The 24169-nt window shown below is 39.5% G+C and overlaps 2 protein-coding genes across 2 annotated transcripts; both read left to right on the top strand.

The window, feature by feature from the left end:
* Nucleotides 1–5142: 5142 nt before the first annotated feature.
* Nucleotides 5143–7022, top strand: LOC307135433 (macrophage mannose receptor 1-like). The gene is made up of 3 exons (XM_079831876.1): nt 5143–5493; nt 5608–5995; nt 6488–7022. The coding sequence occupies exons 1-3, from the start codon at nt 5169–5171 to the stop codon at nt 6651–6653; spliced, it is 879 nt and encodes a 292-aa protein (XP_079688002.1). The 5' UTR covers nt 5143–5168; the 3' UTR covers nt 6654–7022.
* A 3121-nt stretch (nt 7023–10143) lies between these two features.
* Nucleotides 10144–23932, top strand: LOC307123961 (uncharacterized protein). Its single transcript, XM_079812844.1, has 3 exons — nt 10144–10294; nt 12259–12514; nt 20952–23932. The coding sequence occupies exons 2-3, from the start codon at nt 12481–12483 to the stop codon at nt 22271–22273; spliced, it is 1356 nt and encodes a 451-aa protein (XP_079668970.1). The 5' UTR covers nt 10144–10294; nt 12259–12480; the 3' UTR covers nt 22274–23932.
* Nucleotides 23933–24169: the final 237 nt, after the last annotated feature.

Raw genomic sequence — 24169 nt, forward strand, 5'->3', positions numbered from 1 at the left:
TGCAGTTATCATTTTGCTGTCAATATTTTGGGGTAAAAATATACCCTATACATTTTATTGTTATACACTCACCTAAAGGATTATTAGGAACACCTGTTCAATTTCCCATTAATGCAATTACCTAATCAACCAATCACATGGCAGTTGCTTCAATGCATTTAGGGGTGTGGTTCTGGTCAAGACAATCTCCTGAACTCCAAACTGAATGTCAGAATGGGAAAGAAAGGGGATTTAAGCAATTTTGAGCGTGGCATGGTCGTTGGTGCCAGACGGGCCGGTCTGAGTATTTCACAATCTGCTCAGTTACTGGGATTTTCACGCACAACCATTTCTAGGGTTTACAAAGAATGGTGTGAAAAGGGAAAAACATCCAGTATGCGGCAGTCCTGTGGGAGAAAATGCCTTGTTGATGCTAGAGGTCAGAGGAGAATGGGCCGACTGATTCAAGCTGATAGAAGAGCAACTTTGACTGAAATAACCACTCGATACAACCGAGGTATGCAGCAAAGCATTTGTGAAGCCACAACACGCACAACCTTGAGGCGGATGGGCTACAACAGCAGAAGATCCCACCGGGTACCACTCATCTCCCCTACAAATAGGAAAAAGAGGCTACAATTTGCACCAGCTCACCAAAATTGGACAGTTGAAGACTGGAAAAATGTTGCCTGCTCTGATGAGTCTGGATTTCTGTTGAGACCATCATGCCTTGTTACCACTGTGCAGGCTGGTGGTGGTGGTGTAATGGTGTGGGGGATGTTTTCTTGGCACACTTTAGGCCCCTTAGTGCCAATTGGGCATGGTTTAAAATGCCACGGCCTACCTGAGCATTGTTTCTGACCATGTCCATCCCTTTATGAGCACCATGTCCCCATCCTCTGATGGCTACTTCCAGCAGGATAATGCACCGTCACAAAGCTCGAATAATTTCAAATTGGTTTCTTGAACATGACAATGAGTTCACTGGACTAAAATGGCCCCCACAGTCCCCAGATCTCAACCCAATAGAGCATCTTTGGGATGTGGTGGAACGGGAGCTTCGTGCCCTGGATGTGCATCCCACAAATCTCCATCAACTGCAAGATGCTATCCTATCAATATGGGCCAACATTTCTAAAGAATGCTTTCAGCACCTTGTTGAATCAATGCCACGTAGAATTAAGGCAGTTCTGAAGGCGAAAGGGGGTCAAACACAGTATTAGTGGTGCTCCTAATAATCCTTTAGGGGAGTGTATATTGTAACGATAACTCAAAAAATTAAATATGTATCTTCGTATATTCTGCATAATTGGATGTTTTTAAATAAATGCTAACAAAAACTACACAAGTTTTAGGACTGAATTATATATCGATATAATTATATATGAATTATATATATATATAACATTGATATAAGTCATCACCCAGATTAAGACCTGCCTATATTGCATTTATATAAAGCATTCACACACATTTGCTTCATGTATTTCCCCGGGATCAAATCAGGCTCATGTAAATGTCAGGAAACACGATTCCTGGCTGCATGTCAATATCCATGGATCACTGGATCTTTGGTAAGATGTAAGGAACACTTATAGTGACCTTTAGTTTAAACTGAAAATAGTTAGTTTTACTCAGTTTCTCTTATTAAAGTCCCACTGAAGTGCCTTGGAGCGCACAGCATTATTCAATGTGTTGACGTAATTTCCCCAGAAATGGCTGCAGCTGTTAGCAGCTCCTCCCCTTTTTTGAAACGGCTAATAGCGTTTCGTTATTACCACAGTTTGACTAGAGCCTTTCTGTTTTTTTAAAGCCAGTTTCCTCCTAATCTAACCGTTTATCATCATAATCTCCTCCATATCTCCTTGAAATACAGCATTCTGTGCAGCATTTAAATGGGTCCGATATGTTTTGTTGTCTGCACCGACTCGCGCATATGATCCGCACTGCGCTCTCATGTGTGTAGTCAACGGCTCTGCTCTAGACTGTGTGTGTGTGCTGCAGCAGTGCACGTGAAACTATCGTGAACCCAGACTTCATTCGCCTCAACTGAAAGCATATTTACACCGTCTGAATCGTTTCCTATCACATGTATAGTGCGCTATGTGCCGTTCACCATGTAGAAAATAGTAAATGCGTGAATAACTGACCGTTTTCAGACGCAGTTCAGGGTCTATTTATAATGCAGGGGGCGGGACTTCAGATTCTAGAGCGCATTTGATTGGACAGAAGATTTGATGAGAAGGTGAAGTCTGCGATGATGTCATCAAAATCTGTAATTCGTGTTAACGGAAGTGAGAGTTTTGAATGCTTATATCTCCTAAATGCAAATTTTGTCATTGTTTTGGAACACACCAGCTTACTCATATCCTTAAGGCTAAGATAATTATACTAAAAGCTAAAAAACTTTATTTTGATTTCAGTGGGCCTTTAACTCCAGTCATACAGCAGCTCTTCTGCCACTCAGTCCGGCGTCAATGCATACCCTCTATACCAGGGGTTTTCAAACTTTTTGTGTGTGTGGACCACTAGTTGTAATCAAGAAATTTCGCGGACCACCTCATAATACACATAATAAAATATATGTCTACACACAGACCTACCTGAATTAATCCGCACCTCTAAATAGGCTTACTAGCACTAAAACTATAACTGGTCATCACATCAGTACAACAGGCTTGTTAAAAGAAAGTTTACTGTATACAACGGCTGCCACATTTTTATTTGATTTATTTACTCAAGTGCATAATCAGGTTCATTTAAACAACAAGCTTATTTTGCAATGGAGTATGAAATCTATACAGTAATAAGAACACTTGGACATAGTCAACATTTCAGAACCTTTGGCAAATTTAGGGGATTATTAATAATAGTTATTATTTAAAGTTTACAAGTCCTCAAAAAGTGAGGCACTGAACTTGAACGTCGCGGCCGAGCGCCACTAGCCTATTTTAGTAATCACACAATAACTTGACAATTTAATTTAAATTTTATATCAATATAGGCCGACATATTCTTTTAAATTTTTATAGACCACTGTCAGGGTCCTGCCCTGTCAGTCTTGTCTGTCTTGTGTCTGTTCAATGTTTCTTTGTTTGTCTTGTGTCTGACCACATGGTTCTGTCTTTGTTTGTGTTGGCCATGTGCTCCTCTCGTCCCACCTCCTTGTTTCCCTTTACCACGCCCCCTTGTTTAGTCCTTGTCTAGTCCTTGTTTGATTAATTGTGTTCACCTGATCCTCATGTGCTCTTCCCTTTTATATTGAGCTCATTTCCCTCTTGTCCTTGCTGGTTCATTGTGTGCTTTTGTTGTATGCCTCGTGTCTAGCTAACCTTGTCCTGGTGATAGTAGTTTATCTCGTCTAGTATAGTTTTTGGTTACTTTTTCCCTATCCTTATTTTCTCTCTCTAGTTTCCTGCAACGTTACAGATTTAGTTTCTAGTTCCAGTTATTTATTTTTAGTTTTTATTTATTTTGCCTTTTCTCTCTTTTGAGAAATCTTTCTTCTGTTTTCTGTTTTGGATTCTAGTTACTTTGTTGGCATTTATTCCTATTCTTAGTTTTTGCTTTTTGCTCATGTTTGTTTCTCTTGTTGTCTCGTCTTGTGTGTTGTCTTGTGGTGTTTCCCGTCCTGCATCCTGTTCCACCCTGGTCACCCTGGACTCTTCTGGCCTGGCAACCAGTCTGGTTTCACAGCAAGTCACATCACCTACTGTCAAGCCTGGTTCCTCGAGCTGCTGCCTCGTCTCCATCATTGGCCATCCCATCCCTGCTGTCTCTACCCTGACCAGCCACTTCTCCCATTGTGTCCTGCCCCTATTGTTTGGACTTTGTTCCTATCTCACCAGTCTTGTCCTGTGTCAAATATTGTTAATAAATTTCACCCCCTGCTCATTCTGCATCTGGGTCCTCACTCTCAGTATCCTGACAGACCACAGTTTGGGACTGGCAGTTTTGCTCTATACAAAGCGCTTTAAAATTATCATGATGATCACAAATAATCCTGAAGATATTCAACTTTATTTATATAGCACTTTTAGCAATGTAGATTGTTTCAAAGCAGCTTTACAGTGTTAAACAGGAAAAATAATAATTTTATAATTTTATTAAGCTGTATAGCCATTTGATGTCATCAGTTCATTTCATTTTCCATACGGTGACAGTGTGGGCTTTAGATCAATAATTAGATCAGTAATTTAGTTTATATGGTTAATTTAGTTTATTAATTAGATTTATTTCGATGTTTAGTTGATAAAATGTAGTGTCCCCAACTGAGCACGCCAAGCCAGAGGCAACAGTGGCAAGGAAACCAAAACCCCATCAGGAGCAGAATGGAGGAAAATAAACCTTGGAGAAACCAGGCTCAGTCGGGGGGGCAGTTCTCCTCTGGCCAATTAACAAACAGCGTATTATTATTATTATCATTATTATTATTATTATTATTATTCTGGCCGCTTTACAGGTCAGAGGTCATAATAGATCAGAATATTCGAAGGACCAGAGTCATCACGCTGGAGACGGGTTTATTGAGGATGACATATCGATTTAAGTATTATTTAATTGTAATATCATAACAAACGGAGTCATCACGCTGGAGACGGGTTTATTGCGGATGACATATCGATTTAAGTATTATTTAATTGTAATATTCGAACAATCGGAGTCATCACGCTGGAGACAGGTTTATTGCGGATGACATATCAATTTAAGTATTTTTTAATTGTAATATTCGAACAATCCGAGTCATCACGCTGGAGACGGGTTTATTGCGGATGACATATCGATTTAAGTATTATTTAATTGTAATATTCGAACAATAGGGGTCAACATGCTGGAGACGGGTTTATTGTGGATGACATATCGATTTAAGTATTATTTAATTGTAATATTCGAACAATCGGAGTCAACACGCTGGAGACGGGTTTATTAAGGATGCCGTGTCGATGAGGCAGTTTCAGGGAGAGGCTAATTGACACGGTCTCTCAGACAATATAATATATTGTGTATATTCAACATATCAGCAGCCATAGAAAAGTCTTTGAATGACGTGTTTGTGACGCTTCCAGCACTGCTCCCGTTCACTTTTAAACCATAAAGCAGCATAAGAATCATGAATTAACTGGTTTATGAATCTGTTTCCATTTGTTTTTCTTAAAGCGAACACAGGACTCATCTTTGTCAATCAGACGATGAATTGGAGCGATGCTCAGAGACACTGCAGACAGAATCACTCTGATCTGGTCAGTGTGAGGAACCACGATGAGAATCAACAGGTGGCAAAGATCATTAGTTCTCATCAGTTAACTGGATCACATGTGTGGATCGGCCTGCTCAGAGTGAGAGACTTATGGCAGTGGTCAGATCACAGTGACTCCTCATTCAGATACTGGAAGTCTGGTGAAACCAGCTTGAATAAATATGGTGAAAACTGTACAGTAGCTGAACCGAAGGCTCAGGTACAATGGGCTGATGTCTCCTGCGACCAAGAGACATATCCGTTTGTGTGTCATGAAGGTGAGCAGATCCTCACAAAACATCCCCTCCAGATATCTTAAAGTTCACACTTCCCCCACAGTATTGTTTTTGGTCAGTCTCTCTCTAGCTTCTGCTTGTGGTTTTTGTGTCCAGATAAACTGATCCTGATCAATAAGGATCTGACGTGGTCTGAAGCTCTGAGATACTGCAGACAGAATCATGTGGATCTGGTCTCGGTTCATTCAGACGAGAGGCAGCGTCGTGTGATGAATGTGGTTAAATGGGCGTCTTCTGCGGAGGTGTGGTTGGGTTTACACCACTCCTGCACAGTGGGACTCTGGTTCTGGGTGAGCGGAGAGACCGTGTGCTATGAGAACTGGGCTCCAGGGAACGGCACCGGAGAGGAAGACTGTGAGCGTACAGTGAGATCTGGAGCAGTTCAGTCTGGAGGAGATCCGCTCTGGATCAGCCTTCCCGAAACTCACAAACTCAACTTCATCTGCAGCAGATATTGGAGTCAATCCGAAGACATAACCTTCATGTAAGATCCTGTTCACTTTCTATAACTTCATTTCCATTTATCACTTGATTTGGAAAATATAATATATAATAATTTCGACCTCAGAAGGCAATTGTCCCGGAGGGAAGCGATGGCTGCTTTCGGACACTACACTGTGAAGCTTCAAAACCTGCGAACCATTTGTTCTGAACATGTCAAATTGTCGAAGTCATAGTCATTCAATAAATCAAAACTGTTTCAAAATGATTACAATTTCAGTGGTTTGCCACTATGAGAACATGAGCCAGTGTCTGTATGGTTTTTACCTGATTCCGGATCAGATTTAAATCTTTTTAGACATTTTTAATGACACATTTGTAAAGGAAGGTGGTAGTGAATAGTCTCTTATTGGCCTGCAGTTTAATAAAATAACACTTTAATGATATTAGATGATTTGTTAATTGCTTTTCATCGTTCAATTAAACATGAAAAGAGTTTTGTATGCATGTTTTTAAGTTTTTGTTTCATTTTCAGGGTTCTGGCCAGCGGGAGTCATCAGCATTTAAAGACTCATTTTGCACAACATTTGGTTCAATTGAGTCAAAGTTTCAGAAAGCTTTGCTTCTCCCATCACTTCACAGAACTCTTAGCTGTTTGTTTACTTCAGAAGTTTTCTTCAGTAAACGTTATTGACCAGTAAACCGTCTCTTTTGAGGGTCTGTTTTCCTGTTGATTCATTCTCTACATTTGAAGAGCCTCTGGGCCAGAATCGTTGTTAACGCATGTTTTACTTTTACTCTTTCAACATGTTATTAACTTTGTGTTATTTACTAACTCATTTTGAAATGACTCATTTTGTGAGGGGTCAAAAGGCATCATTAATTAAACCATTTTATTTCTGTTTTATCGTGACATAATTAATGTAGCTGAAGAATGTTGACTTTACAGTTTGAAATATAATTGATGAGAGAATGATATAGAATATATGTATATACAACTTTACACATATGATCCATTTCTGTCTAGTACTTGATGAAGATATGAATAATAAAGAGGTAAATCTAGTCTCAAGAGAATGTTGTTTGTTTTTATCCCCTTTTTGCTCCATTGGAATTTCAGGTTTAGCTCTTTTATCTTCTAAACGTGGTTATTAATAAAATAAGACATAAGATATGTTCCTTTCTATAATAACTAGATAATAACTGGTCATAATAAGCGGGTGAATCTGTGAAGTGGCCCTCCATAGACCTGATTCCCAGCAGCCATCTTTGATTTGAACAGGAAGAATGATGTAACTGCTGTGGGAAAAGTTAATCTGCCAAAAATCTAAAGTATTTCAGTTTGTTTTTTATTCTAGTAAATGACACATCTAAGCATGTCTGTCTGACTATCTTTAAGTAACTGATGCTCATTCAACTGAGCATTCTCCACATTATTCTCCTTCATTCATAAATAGGCAAATATTGTTGTGGAGCCTGTCACTGCTTTAAAAATCACTCTTGAAGTCTGGGGGTTTTGATGCCAGAAAATACATTTTAATACCCAAGAAACTTTATCATCTAACAAAGCGAGCACTTCTGCAAAAGCAAGAGTCCAGTCTCTAACATACACACACCTCAAAGGAAATCAATACATTACGAGACAAAGGCTTCACCATATTTGAGCATTTCCCCCCCTAGGCCTGAAACAGGGATTCATAAGCAGGAACATCCTTTCCAGTCATATATATTAATATCTCTCAGGATTCTGCCCTGAGTCGGATATAATTAAATATAGTTTATTTAATTATTTTAAGAGAGGATTCTTATATAAATATTGAAAGGTATTGTGAACTTACAAACACACTTCCAGATACATACACACGCACACACACACATACACACACACACACACACATGAGACAAGACCCTAAGCAAAGAGGAAGAAAGGGAAGGAAGAAAAACGGCAAAGAATGAAGAAACCAGCATCCTCTGTCGGGGTGACACAAGACAACTGACAGCCGGTCAGCAGTTTCAGTTCCTCTGGAAAAACCCAAAGAAACTGCATTGAGATCAATGTAAACGACTCTGCACAAATACCCCTGTCTTTTGTTTCTTGGGTGTGCATCGTTTGATTTGTTTGATAAGAGCATCCTTGTGGAGAAATAAGTTCTCTACGAGTATTTGCTCAAATTGCTCTGCTGTATTATTTTAACTTGAATTGCTCGGATGAGAAAAAGTTATTTTTTACATCTATTGCTTTGAACCGCATACAAGGTCCACTCATACAGGACGGCCCTGGTGAGATTGGATAAACTGAAGTATTATAATCTGTAACAAATATTAATCATTGTGTAACCAGTATTTTTTTTATCTTTTGTTTAAATAATTTTTTATTTTATAAAGACAAAATACTGTTCAGTTTTTACTTCAGCTTATAAGTACAGTTCTATAAGAATAGAAAGAGCATTCTAGTACATCTTACCAACAACCATCCATGAGAGAATCTGCTGGAGGGTAAGCATGAATTCATTCAAATGGTTATTGACTGATTATTGATTTTGTGTTGTTCAATAAAGGGTAAGGGCTCATACACCTAGATTACTGGTATAAATTAAACAAGCCAGTGAAGGTTTAGACCTAATTCTGACCTGAAAGCACAAGACTACTTAGTTGCAGTTATTATTATTGTATTCTAAGGGTTAATCAGGACCTGAGATAAATACCAGATCTCACCACATTATATTATAAGATAATTTGCATTTACATTTGCATTATTGCATTTAGCAGACACTTTAATCCAAAGCGATTCACAATTGAGGAGTACAAGAAGCAATCCCTCATGAAGAGGCAACAAAATGCAATAAGTGCCTGAAGTACTAAGTTTGGACATTGCACAGAGCATTATACACTAGGGCAGGGAGGAAGTAGAGGGAAAATGGAAGGAAAAGGGAAAGTTAGAGGGATTTATTTGGGAATATTCTCACAGATTACCCTCAATTCAGTTCTAATCAATAAAAACATTATACAATATGCAGAAATATTAAATAAACTTCATTTAAACACTTCCGAATATAAATAATGCTAAGAGTTAAAAGCATAAACTCAGAGATAATTTGTGACCATCAAACCCCCTCAGTCTGTTGAGCCCAATGAAATGAGCTTTAAGTGTGAATTTACAGGAGATGTGAAGACATCATCATAATAAATGAGGTGAAAACAGGAACTATTGAGATGAAGTAAAGAGTCTTTTCAGCAGCTCTGTTAAAGGGTCACTTCAGTGATTTAGCATTAGGCTTTGTATCAGTAGAAACCCGGTAGTATATTCAAATCATGGTACTTTCCCCCCTCATATCCCCCTGAGACGAGACAATTATACATTTTATTTCTGGAAAAATTCCTCCGATGACGCAAATATTGTCATTTTGCGTCATCAGAGGATTTTTTGGCCAGAGTCAGAATTCGGTTTGAAATCGGACGAAAATCGTACAGTGTATGCCCAGCTTAAGACACAGACGGCCAGACTAGCAGAGTAAAGTGAGTGTTTCAACTTTTCAATGAATTCCTGTGATAGTTTAGCTTCCATATGCGATCTGAAAACGTGCCAGACTGGCTCTTAACGTTCCCTCAGCTCAGCTCTTCGTTCGGCTCACTCACACTTTATTGAAAAGACACGTTCAGTTTTTAATTGTAGTGTTTATTCTCTAACTGAACGAAATTATTGTATTATTATGAAGATCAAAACGACGGTGTACGGAGTGGCCTCGTAGGGCAGCGAAGCAAGTGCATTCTGGGAGTTGTTGTCTTTCATCCACATGAGACAAAAATACATTTTCATTCTTTTCTCAGTCTAGAAGGCACCAAATTCAAAAATAATTTCACATTTCTACTGCATAAATGACCCAGTTTAAATACAAAGCTTAATGCTAAATCACTGAAGTGACCCTTTAATATTGATGAGCCTCAGACTATCAACACTCATTCAACAAGAACATCAGCAGATCATCTCACTTTATTCTGACTGTTTGCTCTTACAAACACATTATTCCACTCAGTATATATGACAAAAGACTGTTAAACTGCTCTACTGAGAGACAATGCTGTTATTTATTGGTAATACATCAGTAATGTAAAGAAGGCCACCCTCACAAATGGACTCTTCCAAACTCCCCCACTTCTGCTGGTGATTTGGACTGCTCCAAAACTTCCCGCGGAGAACCAGAGATCAGAGAGTGAGGATGCAGAGATGTGCTTGTAGAAGAAGAAGAAGAAGAAGAAGAAGAAGAAGAAGAAGAAGAGATGTGCTTGTGTTTAGTTATTAACAGTTAAAGTAGCCAGAAGGGACAGACTTTGTGGATTGTGTGTAAGTATCTTCTCTTCATTAGTGATAACTATATTGCTAAGAGACATTAAGGAGCGTCTGAATGTTTACATTAATAATTCGGTTTGCACATTATCTTGCCGCCTAAGTTTGTTTTATTCGGGTTTGTAATCTATTTCTTTAACATGCTTTATAACTAATAGTTAAGTACTGCTTTATAGATCTGTAATTGTATATAGATCTGTGGCTATAGATCTATTATTATACAAATCTGTGAAATCAATTTCAAAATATGAGCCTCTTATGCATCCACTGTAGGGATAAAATCTCCTATACATTGAAGAAAAACAAACATATGGATTGTCATATAAATGTATTATAAGAATTATTTTCTTATTTTTTGCCCAAAAGTTTCATTCATACTGAAGCCAGAGTAATAGTGTGCAGGAAATCCCTAATGTGAAGCTGAATAAAAGACTATAGAAACGCTTTGATTAAATATGTTGACAATAAACACGACTGCATCAAGATATGGTGTATTTGAGTTCTTCGAGCCTTCTCAGGTATTATCATAATAATAAAGTATGCAGTGCTGATTGACTTAGACTTTATTACTGTATAGAATACTATAAAATAATCCATCATCTGTCTCATTCTGTGAAGAGAAGCCACATCAACTCACAAACACTCGTGAGTTAACATGTTATTAAACGTTGTATTTTGTTGGACATTTGGGATTTACTACTTTGTGAAGATGTTTGACACGTGTTGTTTTTTCAAACGCACATTATAAGCGACTCAAACCCGCAGTACTTTCGGTTCGATTCCGATTAATCACCCTAGTTCAAATGAACAACATGTTGCCATACAAATCACAATTCATCAGTTGTTGTAAATTATATTTAATTGATTTGCAGAGTCATACATTTATTTTACTAATCAGATGGACAATTATACACTTTTATCTGAACTTTAGTTTCAAGTTTACTAAAACTACATTTCACCAATCTACCAATCTCTGTGTGGAAATACAATAATGATGCTGCCATCTTTCTTTATAACAATCAATGTTCTCATAAAAGCAAAACATATCTCGATTCACAGTTATTTAGCAGTAGAGGTTGATGATTAGAGATTAGTGTCAATGGTGTTTGTTTTTGTATTACTGATGTTTTAGCCATAAATAACTGCATTGTCTCTCAGTAGAGCAGTTTAACAGTCTTTTGTCACATATCCTGACTGGAATAATGTGTTTGTAAGAGCAAACAGTCAGAATAAAGTGAGATGATCTACTGATGAATGTCTTGTTGAATGAGTGTTGATAGTCTGAGGCTCATCAATATTAACAGAGCTGCTGAAAAGACTCTTTATTTCATCTCAATAGAAGTTTTCACCTCATTTATTATAATGATGTCTTCACATCTCCTGTAAATTCACACTTAAAGCTCATTTCATTGGTAGACTGAGAGTATTTTTTGGCTACTTTATATGTGCATGTTTCTGTCTTTATGATTTCAACAGCTTTCCTGCCATTAATTGGAGGAATTGACTATTGTTGTGTCCCTATTTGGGGGTGGAGGTGGAGTAAGCCATATATTTGTATGGGTCCATTGACCCTAGAGGTTATCATGCTCCTAAAGTTAGAGGGTCCAGGTGTCCAGAAGTACGACAATGGGGTTATTTGTGCATGTGTTTCAAACTTTGACCATGTGTGGAAAACTACAGCAGAATCCGAATACTGACATTGATCTTAGAGAGGGAAGAAGAAGGGACTGAGAGTTTAGTCTGCAGACATTGATGGTGGCTGTGTGACTGTTGACTCTTCTTTTGCAAAAGAATAAACCATTTAGTAAATCTACAAAAATGTCTCTTATTCGGAAAATTTGCCATGGCTAGAACAATAACAGAAGTATATAAAAACAAATTGCAAAACAAAAAGGACATACATTCTTAGATGTTTCAATTAGTTTTTGACAAACTCAGTAACTGATATATTTTTTCTTCAGTGAAGCTCCTCCCACAACAGTCACATCATCAGTGATGCTCCTCCCACTGCAGTGACATCACAGGTGAAGCTCCTCCCACATCAGTTGATCAATAAATGCTGGAATATCCCCATCAGGCTACAAGTGAAGACGAGCAACAGCGCATCAGGAAGAGCTGAAATCTGCAAAGACTGAGTTTATTAAAGAGGACAGTGAGAACACGAGTGATCCAGAACCTGCAGAATGAAACACACTGAAGATCCTGAAGAACAAAGAGGTTGGTGTTTATTCTTCAATCATTCATGATAAAGTTTCTCTTATAGAAGTTACTCATAGTTATAGAGATTATTCTTCTCACAGTAACTTTGGTAACAGGGTTGATGAATGCGATCAACACTGTACAGTTTGTGTCAAAACTGAGAAAATGGAGAAAGGGTCCAGATGATGACAGTTTTAAGAAATGCGCTTTTTTAAAAGAGGAAACTCTTGTCAGAAGTCACAGGGTTGAGTGGAACATGTAGGACAGTGGTTTTCAAACTTTTTTTGTTGCAACCCCTCTTCTTCTTTTTTTCACGACCCATATACCAGGCCTACAACCATTTACATTCAAACAAGTCAAGCCCAGCATAAGAATACTTATATATAATTGGCCATTTGACTCTATTCTCCATTAAACCACTAGATGGCACAACAATTTAGTTCAGCACTTTTCCACACAACCGCTTTTGATTATTAATGCATTCGTAATGCAAAGTTGATTCTGCACTAATTTGATAGCTAGACCTATTATATTATGGGATAGGTTTCCTTGGTTTCCGTGAACTTATTTGAGCGCCGCACCTCACAAAAATGAACCAAACTCAGCAGCACAGTAGCACAGTTTTATCTTTCTTTTTATTAATCTTTTAATTATTTAAGTATATAGAAATATTAAAATATTTCACGTATTTATGCCTTTTATATAGGCCTATATGCTTATTTTGTGAAACTATTTATTTTTTATGTAGCTTGTAGGATACAGTTAATGCTAGAATTATAATGTCAATTGATGTCGCACTCTGTGCATTTGTGTTATTTTATAAAACATAAATGAGCATTACGAAAGCTAACTAGATAATAAGTTTGTCAGGACCAAAGCCTAGCAGAAAGGTTTAAGTAGTTTTAAGTCTCTAAACTACAACAAAATAAAGATATCTCTAGGAAAAATCACTCTTGAGTCTGAGACTTGATTTAAAAGTGTTCGAATCACCACAGAATGGCTTTGCTTTACTCAAAAAATAAGTTTCAGAATAATACAAAGATTAATGATCCAAAATGTAGAAATAACAAAACAATGTGTAAGTCTTCACCCGAAGAGCGGCCCCGAAAAACCCTGTACAAAGCTTTTTATACTTGGACATATCCTAGGGCCTTAAGAGGCAATGACTGTCCTCACAATATAATAACTCCTTATAAACTATTTGCCTTGGACTACAGCAATCATAATATGTGTCTTAGGTTATTATAACTTTTGCAGCAAGCACACACACATTTCTTTCATCTTGATTTGCAGAGACAAAACAATGACTCTTATCACAGCCGACAATCTGCTTGAATTTCCCTTTTTTCATGATTAGATTAGATTAGATTAGATTAGATTAGATTCAACTTTATTGTCATTACACAAGTACAAGTACAAGGCGACGAAATGCAGTTTAGGTCTAACCAGAAGTGCAATAGCAGCAAGTGCAGGATATACAATAGTTGCGTAAGTGCAGGACATGGAAATGTACTGAATATATATAAATATGTATAAGTAGAGAGATGGTTATTACTATAAACAGAACTGAATTTACAGGTGAATATGTACAGTGAATAAATATACAGATGGCTATTACCATAAACAGAATTTTACAGATAGAGGTACACAATAATATGTTAGGCAAGATGAGGAATATAGCAGTGGATTAAGTTAGTGCAATAAATTGTGGACAGAGCTATCCAAAAAAAAAAAAAGTGTAAAAGTGCAGTTGAAAGTGGTTGCATTTTACAGTTAGAAGTACGGTGCAAAATGCAAATGTAAACAGTAGGTACTATAAATACAGTCGGCAGTGCAAATGAGCATAATCCAGTTAAGATATGGTGGTGCAAAATGCATAAGTAAACAGTTGTTACTGTAATAAACAGTCGGTAGTGCAAATAACAAAGTGAAGGAAGATGTGAGGTAGGAGAGTTAGCAGTTTATGAGGGAAGTGGATCAACGGGGGTTTGAGTTCAGTAAAGAGACAGCTCTGGGGAAAAAACTGTTCTGAAGTCTGCTGGTCCTGGTCCGGAGGATCCTGAAACGCCTGCCGGAGGGCAGGAGATAAAACAGTCTGTGGGCTGGGTGAGAGGAGTCCTTGAGGATGCTGCGAGCTCGATGCAGACAGCGTTTCCTCTGGATGTGCTCGATGGCAGGTAGTGGAGTCCCTGTGATGCGCTGGGCAGTTTTCACCACCCGCTGCAGTGCCTTGCGCTCAACAACAGAGCAGCTCCCATACCATACTGCCACACAGTTGGTCAGAATGCTTTCTGACCAACTGTGACCAAGTTCACCAGGATAGCTTTCTGACCAAGCTTTCTGACCAAGTTCACCAGGATAGCCTGTTTTCCTGTAGCTCAAACAGTAGAGCATGGCGCTAGCAACGCCAAGGTCATGGGTTCGATTCCCAGGGAAAGCAAGAACTGACAAAATGTAAAATGTGTACCTTGAATGCAATGTAAGTCGCTTTGGATAAAAGCGTCTGCCAAATGCATAAATGTAAATGTAAATGTAAAATAGCCGAGGAGAGCTGATTCTTCCTCAGTGTCCTCAGGAAGAAGAGGCGCTGGTGAGCCTTCTTGACCAGGCTGGAGGTGTTGGTCGTCCACGACATGTCCGCCGAGATGTGGATCCCCAGGAACTTGAAACTGGAGACACGCTCAACAGCCATTCCATTGATGTGGATGGTGTCGTGTGTGCCTCTTGACTCCTTCCTGAAGTCCACGATGAGGTCCTTCGTTTTGGTGGTGTTGAGGAGCAGGTTATTATCAGTGCACCATGTGGCCAGGTGCTGGATCTCCTCCCTGTAGGCAGTCTCATCGTTGTTGCTGATGAGACCAATCACCGTAGTGTCATCCGCAAACTTGACGATGGAATTAGATCCATACACAGGCTTGCAGTCGGAGGTGAAGAGGGAGTAGAGAACGGGCTTAGCACACAGCCCTGTGGTACACCAGTGTTGAGTGTGATGGACGTGGAGCAGGTGAATCCTGATCGAACATTCTGGGGTCTGTCAGTTAGGAAGTCCAAAATCCAGTTACACATTGAAGTGTTGATGCCCAGGTCTCCAAGTTTGGCTATTAACTTGGATGGGATGACAGTGTTGAATGCTGAGCTGAAGTCAACAAACAGCATGCGTGCATAAGTGTTCTTATTGTCCAGATGGGTGAGCACAGAGTGCAGCGCCATGGAAACTGCATCCTCTGTGCTCCTATTGCTACGATTGGCAAACTGGTGTGAGTCCAATGTAGATGGTAGAGAGTCTTTTAGGTGTTCCAGGACCAGCCGCTCAAAGCACTTCATAATGATGGGTGTGAGTGCTACAGGGCGGTAGTCATTAGGGCACTTCGGGCTGGAGTGTTTCGGCACTGGCACAATGGAAGTGCGTTTAAAGCATGATGGTACAGCTGCTTGGGCGAGAGACAGGTTGAAAATGTCTGTAAAAACCCCAGCGAGCTGCTCCGCACATGCCCTGAGAACACGACCAGGGATGTTGTCTGGTCCAGCAGCCTTGTGCGCGCTGATCCGGCTCAGTGCCTTGCAGACATCTGTGGAGGAGAGTGTGATAGGTGGGTGGTCAGCTGAGGGTTTGAGCTTGGTGGCAGTTTCTCTGTTGTCTCTTTCAAAGCGAGCATAAAAGTAATTTAGCTCGTTCAGGAAGTTGACATCAGTGGCTGCGGGGGTGGACCGGGTGGACCGGGTGGGTTTGTAATCACTGATGGCCTGAATGCCCTGCCACATGCATTGAGGGTCAGAGTTGGAAAAGTGTCCCTCTATCTTAAGCTTGTAGCAGTGCTTGGCCTTTTTGATGCCCCTCTTCAGGTTTGCTCTGCATGTGCTGTAGGCTTGTGCATCACCTGATTTGAAGGCAATATTGCGTGACTTCAGCAGGAGTCGCACTTCCCTGTTCATCCAAGGGTTCTGATTTGGGTATGTGATGATCTGTTTCTGGGTTGTAACACTGTCAATGGTGGTATTGATATGATCCAATACAGAGGAGGTGTAGGAGTCAATGTCCGTGTGAGCGCCACTGGTGGCTTGAGAAGCAAACATACTCCAGTCTGTGTTTAGAAACCTTTCCTGGAGTGTGGAGTCTGCCCCCGCAGGCCACACCTTGATGGTTTTCACTGATGGCTTTACACAGTTGATGAGTGGTGCATATTTGGGTCTGAGAAACAAAGAAAGGTGATCTGACTGTCCCAGGTGGGGAGGGGTGTTGCAACGTAAGCTCCGGCCATGTTTGTGTAAACATGGTCTAAGGTTTTGTTTCCTCTGGTGTGGCAGGAAACATGCTGGTGAAACTTGGGTAGCACTGACTTTAAGTTTGAGTGATTAAAGTCACCTGCAACAATAAACGCAGCTTCCGGGTGTTCAGTCTGTTGTTTACTGATGGCTGCGTGAAGTTCTTTCATAGCAAGCTTAGCATCAGCATCCCAGGGGAATATAGGCAGCAGTGATAATGGTGGAAGTGAACTCCCGCGGTAGATAAACCGGTCTACATTTAACCATGTAGGATTGGAAATATGCAAGCAGTAATACTTATTAAAGGTCCCGTTCTTTGTGTTTTTTTGAAGCTTTGATTGTGTTTACAGTGTGCAATATAACATGTGTTCATGTTTAGTGTGTAAAAAAACACAGTATTTTTCACACAATTTACTGATCTGTGTACCGCTGTTTTCGCTGTCCTAAAAACGGGCTGATGAGTTCCTCGTTCTATGAAGTCCCTCCTTCAGAAATACGTAACGAGTTCTGATTGTGCCAGCGGTTCCTGTGTTGTGATTTGACAGCAGCTTAGCGCACGTTGCCCGGTTCCTGTGTTGTGATTCGACAGCAGCTTAGCGCACGTCACTTGCATGGAAAGGTCACGCCTCTTAACGGGAGATATATGTGCTCAATGATCTCTACAGCGTCCCTGGGAAAGCCAAACAAAGGTGATTTGACTCCGGGATGAAAATAACAGCGTCTCGACGACATGGCGACAAACACAGTCAAACGCACCACTTCCTTTTCTCCACGCAACCGTCCTCTTCTCCACGTGGGACAGCAACAAGACCACGCCCCCTTTTTCACGTATTCTTGTGGGCGGAGGTTAGTCTGTTCTACTGTTCTACTGACTGACATAATTAATGAAGGAAGTACCAGGATGTAGTCCAAGCCAGCCGTTCGCTGTAGGCTTTGAAAGAGAACTTCTGTTAAATAAAATATCTCGCTTGGCATTGAACTTTGAGCTTTATAATTTTGCAGGTATTATTTATGCTCTAACAGCAACATTACAAACTAACTAAAGTTTGAACAGTGGGATCACGAAGAACAGGACCTTTAAAGCAATATAAGAAAATAAGCAATTCAACTCACATCTTAAATAGTTAGTTCGCCCAAAAATTAAAATTCTGTCATCATTTACTCACCCTCAAGTTGTTCCAAACCTGTATGAGTTTCTTTGTTCTGCTGAACACAAAATAATATATTTTGAAGAATGTTTGATGTAGAGCAACCATTGACTACCATAGTAGGTAAAAAATACTATGGTAGTCAATGGTTGCTCTATCTGCTTAGTTACAAACATTCTTCAAAATATCTTCCTTTGTGTTCATCAGAACAAAGAAACTCATACAGGTTTGGAACAACTTGAGGGTGAGTAAATGAAGACACAATTTTCATTTTTGGGTGAACCATTCCTTTAAAATATAAACTTGGTTGCAAAGCAAGTTTGAATTATACTATATTTCTCTTGCAAGTTGAACATTTCAAATGGAGTTTCCAACATAACATTTCTAACATCATGCATTCATTTCTTGTTTGAACTTATCCATTTGTCTGATGACTGGAATTATCTGTTTTCCCTTCCGGATCAGTCCTCCACTTGTAGGGTAATTCTTGCTTCTTTTCTCTTTCTTCTCTGCTTTCCGGAGGTGCCTGGTGAACTAAAAGATTGTCCATAAACATTTCAGTTTTATCTGTCTTCTTATATACATAAATCATTTAGGATAGATCTTGTTTCCGGGAAATCATCAGAGGAATGGCCAACATGTACATTTGAGGATTAGTATCTTGCAAAAACAACAAGTATAATAATATGTACTGTTGTCATTGCAAAGACAAAATAAATTAGTTTAAACTTCAGTAAAATAATTGTTAATGCTCACAAAGGAGGAGAAGGATGTACATCCTTGTTTATCAAATCATGGCAGAGGCAGGAAGATTCCAAAAACTTTGGAAAGAAAACTAATGTGAGAGCTTTCTAAAGACCCCAGAACAATTGCCAAGACACTAGTGAACCATTTAGCCAAGTTTGGGATTGAAAATCGTCAAGAAGACGGTCACTAGAGCCGTCTCTGATCTTTTGAATATTCCCATCTAATAATTGCCTCATCCACACATCATCCACACATAAACCCGTCTCCGGTGTGATGACTCCAATCTTTGAATATTCCCATCTAATAATTGCCTCATCTACACATCATCCTCAATAAACCTGTCTCCGGTGTGATGACTCCGATCTTTCGAATATTCCCATCTAATAATTGCCTCATCCACACATCATCCTCAATAAACCCGTCTCCGGTGTGATGACTCTGATCTTTCGAATATTCCCATCTAATAATTGCCTCATCCACACATCATCCTCAATTAACCCGTCTCCGGTGTGATGACTCTGATCTTTCGAATATTCCCATCTAATAATTGCCTCATCCACACATCATCCCCAATAAACCCGTCTCCGGTGTGATGACTCTGATCTTTCGAATATTCCCATCTAATAATTGCCTCATCCACACATCATCCTCAATTAACCCGTCTCCGGTGTGATGACTCTGATCTTTCGAATATTCCCATCTAATAATTGCCTCATCCAAACATCATCCTCAATTAACCCGTCTCCGGTGTGATGACTCTGATCTTTCTAATATTCCCATCTAATAATTGCCTCATCCAAACATCATCCTCAATAAACCCGTCTCCGGTGTGATGACTCCGATCTTTCGAATATCCCCATCTAATAATTGCCTCATCCACACATCATCCCCAATAAACCTGTCTCCGGTGTGGTGACTCCGATCTTTCGAATATTCCCATCTTATAATTGCCTCATCCACAAACTTTCATCTTGATTTATCTTGTATTATTCTGAAATCATTATTCTAGTATGGATTAATGTAGACTCCTTTATTATCGCAAAATCTAGTGTTAAGATAGATCACACCGAGGACGGCACGACTGAAGCATGTGCACAGAGTGCGCGATAATCTGATTTCTGACTATCGCTGGATTAGCAAATTACTTTCGTGGGTATTATTAAAATTACACTTTTTGTTGAGTGAGCATGTGCAACCACTTAAAGGTAAAATATCCACTCTGCATCCTCTGACTAATATCAGAAGTAACCATTTTGTGTTTGTGAACACGTGGACCGGACGCGTCTGTTCTGTGCGATATCGGGTCTCTTGATGAACGAATTTGGAAATTAAGAGATACTAAGAAAATCAACGATCTAAATTAAATCACAATTAATCATATGATCAGCAAATGTAACTACTTTAATGAAATCACATATATTTGGAGTCAAATTACATTATTCATGGAGTCAGATAGTAAAGTTGGATCTTCATATTTTAATATCTTAAAGTGATTTTTCCAGAAGTGCCAGAAAAGACTAACACGCAGAATTCCTTCAACCAGCCTCTGGATGTCGACATTGAGCTAAAGGGTGGAGTTTACACCCGTCTCCGGTGTGATAACTCTGATCTTTCGAATATTCCCATTGAATGTTCCCATCTAATAATTGCCTCATCGACACGGCATCCTCAAAAAACCGTCTCCGGCGTAATGACTCCGTTCTTCCAAATATTCCGATCAAGTATTCTTGGTTTGGGTCAACGTTTTGTCTTCCAGCATGATAACCTCACTTTTCATGTAGAACTACCTCCAAACAAGCAAAGTGAGTCCTGGCCTCCACAAAGCCCAGACTTGAATCCAATAGAAAATATGTGGGGCAAACTGAAGTCCATGTCAGAAGACCAACAAATCTGGAGGAGCTTGAGAGAATTGCTAAGGAGGAATGGGCTGCGACACAGGAGACATGCCTGAAACTTGTTGAGAACTACAACAAATGACTAAAGGCTGTTATCAAGCAAAAGGGAAACACTATTGACTATTAGCATCAGAGGGCTAATAATTATACCCTGTAAATTTTTTTATTCTTCGGTATGATTTTTTTTCAATTTGTATTATAAAACCTCCAGGTTTCCTAAATAAAGTATTGTTTAGAAATGCTGTGTTGAAAGAAATCTTTGCTCTGTTAAACAGCACTTTATGAAACATAATGAAACCTTTCATATTGGGTTAATAATATTGTCTTTCACTGTATGTCCTTTCATAAAAATTTGAATTTTGATGTACTAAAAGTCCAATTTAATTAATTATCTCATTTCAGACATGATGGAAGACAGCGAGGAGAGTGAAGAACTGAGTGAAGTGGAGGAGGAACATCATGCCAAACTTGGAGAAAAACCTTTGAGTCGCTCAAAGACTAAAAAGACATTTATAAAGAAAACAAAAGCTAAGAAATCTACAACCTGCACTCAGTGTGGAAAGAGTTTCTCAACCAAACAATGTCTTGATGTCCATATGAGAGTTCACACTGGAGAGAAGCCGTTTGAATGTGATCAGTGTGGAAAGAGTTTCTCAGGGAAAGGTGGTCTAGAGCGGCACATGAGAATTCACACGGGAGAGATGCCGTACGCATGTGATCAGTGTGGAAAGAGTTTCAAACAAAAGCCAAATCTTCAGATTCACATGAGAGTTCACACGGGAGAGAAGCCGTACTCATGCGATCAGTGTGGAAAGAGTTTCAAACAAAAGCCAAATCTTCAGATTCACATGAGAGTTCACACTGGAGAGAAGCCGTACTCATGTGATCAATGTTGGAAGAGTTTCACGGTTGCATCAAGCCTTAAAGAACACATGAGGATTCACACCGGAGAGAAACCGTACGCATGTTATCAATGTTGGAAGAGTTTCACGGTTGCATCAATCCTTAAATTACACATGAGGATTCACACCGGAGAGAAGCCGTACTCATGTGATCAGTGTGGAAAGACTTTCACACGATCATCAACCTTTAAGCAGCACATGAGGATCCACACGGGAGAGAAACCACACACATGTGATCAATGTGGGAAGAGTTTCACACGATCATCAAGTCTTAAAGAACACATGAAAATCCACTCTGAAGAGAAGCCGTTCTCATGTGATCAGTGTGGGAAGAGTTTCACACATTCATCAAGCCTTAAAGGACACATGAAAATCCACACTGGAGAGAAGCCGCTCACATGTGACCAGTGTGGGAAGAGATTCTCAAAATCAGCAAATCTTAAAGTTCACATGAGGATCCACACGGGAGAGAAGCCATTCAAGTGTGATCAGTGTGGAAAAACGTTTTATGGTCCATCAAACCTGAAGACACACCTGACAGTTCATACGAAGGAGAAGCCACATTCATGTTCTGTGTGTGGAAAGAGTTTTTCACGGCTGCAACATTTACATGGACATGAGAAAATACACACTGGTGTGAGAGAGTACATGTGCTTTGAGTGTGAGAAGACTTTTACTACAGCAGGCCGTTTAAAACTGCACCAGAGGATTCACACTGGAGAAAAACCTTACAAGTGTTCACACTGTGACAAGAGATTCAGTCAGTCAGGAAATCTGAAAAAACATGAGAAGATTCACAGCAGAGAAAAGCCACATGTGTGATATGGGCTGTTTCCTGCTAGGAGGCAAGGGAGGCAGTTCCTCCTCAAAACAAAAAAACTGGATGACAAAATAATTCATATTACAAAAATGAAACAAAGCAAATATTAATAAAATTGACTAATAAAAGAGTAAAAGTTGCTGGTTTTTATTAGATTAGATTAGATTAGATTAAACTTTATTGTCATTACACAAGTACAAGTACAAGGCAACGAAATGCAGTTTTAAAGTAATACTGTTATAAAGTAAAACTTCAAAGAGCGACACCGACACGAATGCCTTGTAAGACACTGTTTAGCTGGGTCAGGTGTGTTTATTTGAACAGGTAATGCCTTGTAAGACACTGTTTAGCTGGGTCAGGTGTGTTTATTTGAACTGGTGATGCCTTGTAAGACACTGTTTAGCTGGGTCAGGTGTGTTTATTTGAACAGGTAATACCTTTTAAGACACTGTTTAGCTGGGTAAGGTGTGTTTATTTGAACAGGTAATGCCTTGTAAGACATGGTTTAGCTGGGTCAGGTGTGTTTATTTGAACAGGTAATGCCTTGTAAGACACTGTTTAGCTGGGTCAGGTGTGTTTATTTGAACAGGTAATACCTTTTAAGACACTGTTTAGCTGGGTAAGGTGTGTTTATTTGAACAGGTAATGCCTTGTAAGACATGGTTTAGCTGGGTCAGGTGTGTTTATTTGAACAGGTAATGCCTTGTAAGATACTGTTTAGCTGGGTCAGGTGTGTTTATTTGAACAGGTAATGCCTTGTAAGACACTGTTTAGTTGGGTCAGGTGTGTTTATTTGAACAGGTAATGCCTTGTAAGACACTGTTTAGCTGGGTCAGGTGTGTTTATTTGAACAGGTAATGCCTTGTAAGACACTGTTTAGTTGGGTCAGGTGTGTTTATTTGAACAGGTAATGCCTTGTAAGACATGGTTTAGCTGGGTCAGGTGTGTTTATTTGAACAGGTAATGCCTTGTAAGATACTGTTTAGCTGGGTCAGGTGTGTTTATTTGAACAGGTAATGCCTTGTAAGACACTGTTAGTTGGGTCAGGTGTGTTTATTTGAACAGGTAATGCCTTGTAAGACATGGTTTAGCTGGGTCAGGTGTGTTTATTTGAACAGGTAATGCCTTGTAAGACATGGTTTAGCTGGGTCAGGTGTGTTTATTTGAACAGGTAATGCCTTGTAAGACATGGTTTAGCTGGGTCAGGTGTGTTTATTTGAACAGGTAATGCCTTGTAAGATACTGTTTAGCTGGGTCAGGTGTGTTTATTTGAACAGGTAATGCCTTGTAAGACATGGTTTAGCTGGGTCAGGTGTGTTTATTTGGGGTTGGAGCTAAACTCTGTAGGACAGTGACCATCCAGGACCGAGATTGGAGACCCCTGCTCTAGGGAATAAAGTGAATATTATTTGTGCTCCTTCCCGAGGTCACCACCGGTCTAAATCTAGGAATTGTGCGACGACTGTTTTGAGTAATGGTGACATGCTCTCCTATCTATTCATGTGTGGGAAATTGCTTGGACAATGTGTTCTTAGCCAATCAGAAGTAGTCCACCTGTTGGCAATGATGTAATCAAATGTTGTGTAAGGTCGAGTCTGGCCTCCTCAAGAGACTGTCGCCGATGAAACTGCAAACTATTCTTCAGTAAATTCTCTCCATTTGATTGAACATCTTGACTCCTGGTCTTCTTTCAAACATATCTGGTCCCTGGGTCCTGAACTGTTCTCCCCAACTATATATTGTTTAAATTGGTACTGCCTTTAGTTGTTATTTTGGAATAAATGTAAAAATATAAACTTGATGAAATGCATACTTGGTATTAAGTGTACCAGGGACATAAATTAACATCTGATGTAGCCTGGGAAAACCCAGACAACTTCCGGCAAATTTAGATTTGC

This window comes from Gobio gobio (assembly GCF_949357685.1).
Source record: "Gobio gobio genome assembly, chromosome: 1".
NCBI lineage: Eukaryota > Metazoa > Chordata > Actinopteri > Cypriniformes > Gobionidae > Gobio > Gobio gobio.

Bases quoted from the DNA above. Each gene is read 5' to 3' on its own strand.
- LOC307123961 (XM_079812844.1), top strand. From the start codon at position 12,481: ATGAAACACACTGAAGATCCTGAAGAACAAAGAG. The intron at 12,515-20,951 runs GTTGGTGTTTAT...ATCTCATTTCAG, and splicing joins AGATCCTGAAGAACAAAGAG to ACATGATGGAAGACAGCGAG.
- LOC307135433 (XM_079831876.1), top strand. From the start codon at position 5,169: ATGAATTGGAGCGATGCTCAGAGACACTGCAGACAGAATCACTCTGAT. The intron at 5,494-5,607 runs GTGAGCAGATCC...TTTTGTGTCCAG, and splicing joins TCCGTTTGTGTGTCATGAAG to ATAAACTGATCCTGATCAAT. The intron at 5,996-6,487 runs GTAAGATCCTGT...TTTCATTTTCAG, and splicing joins TCCGAAGACATAACCTTCAT to GGTTCTGGCCAGCGGGAGTC.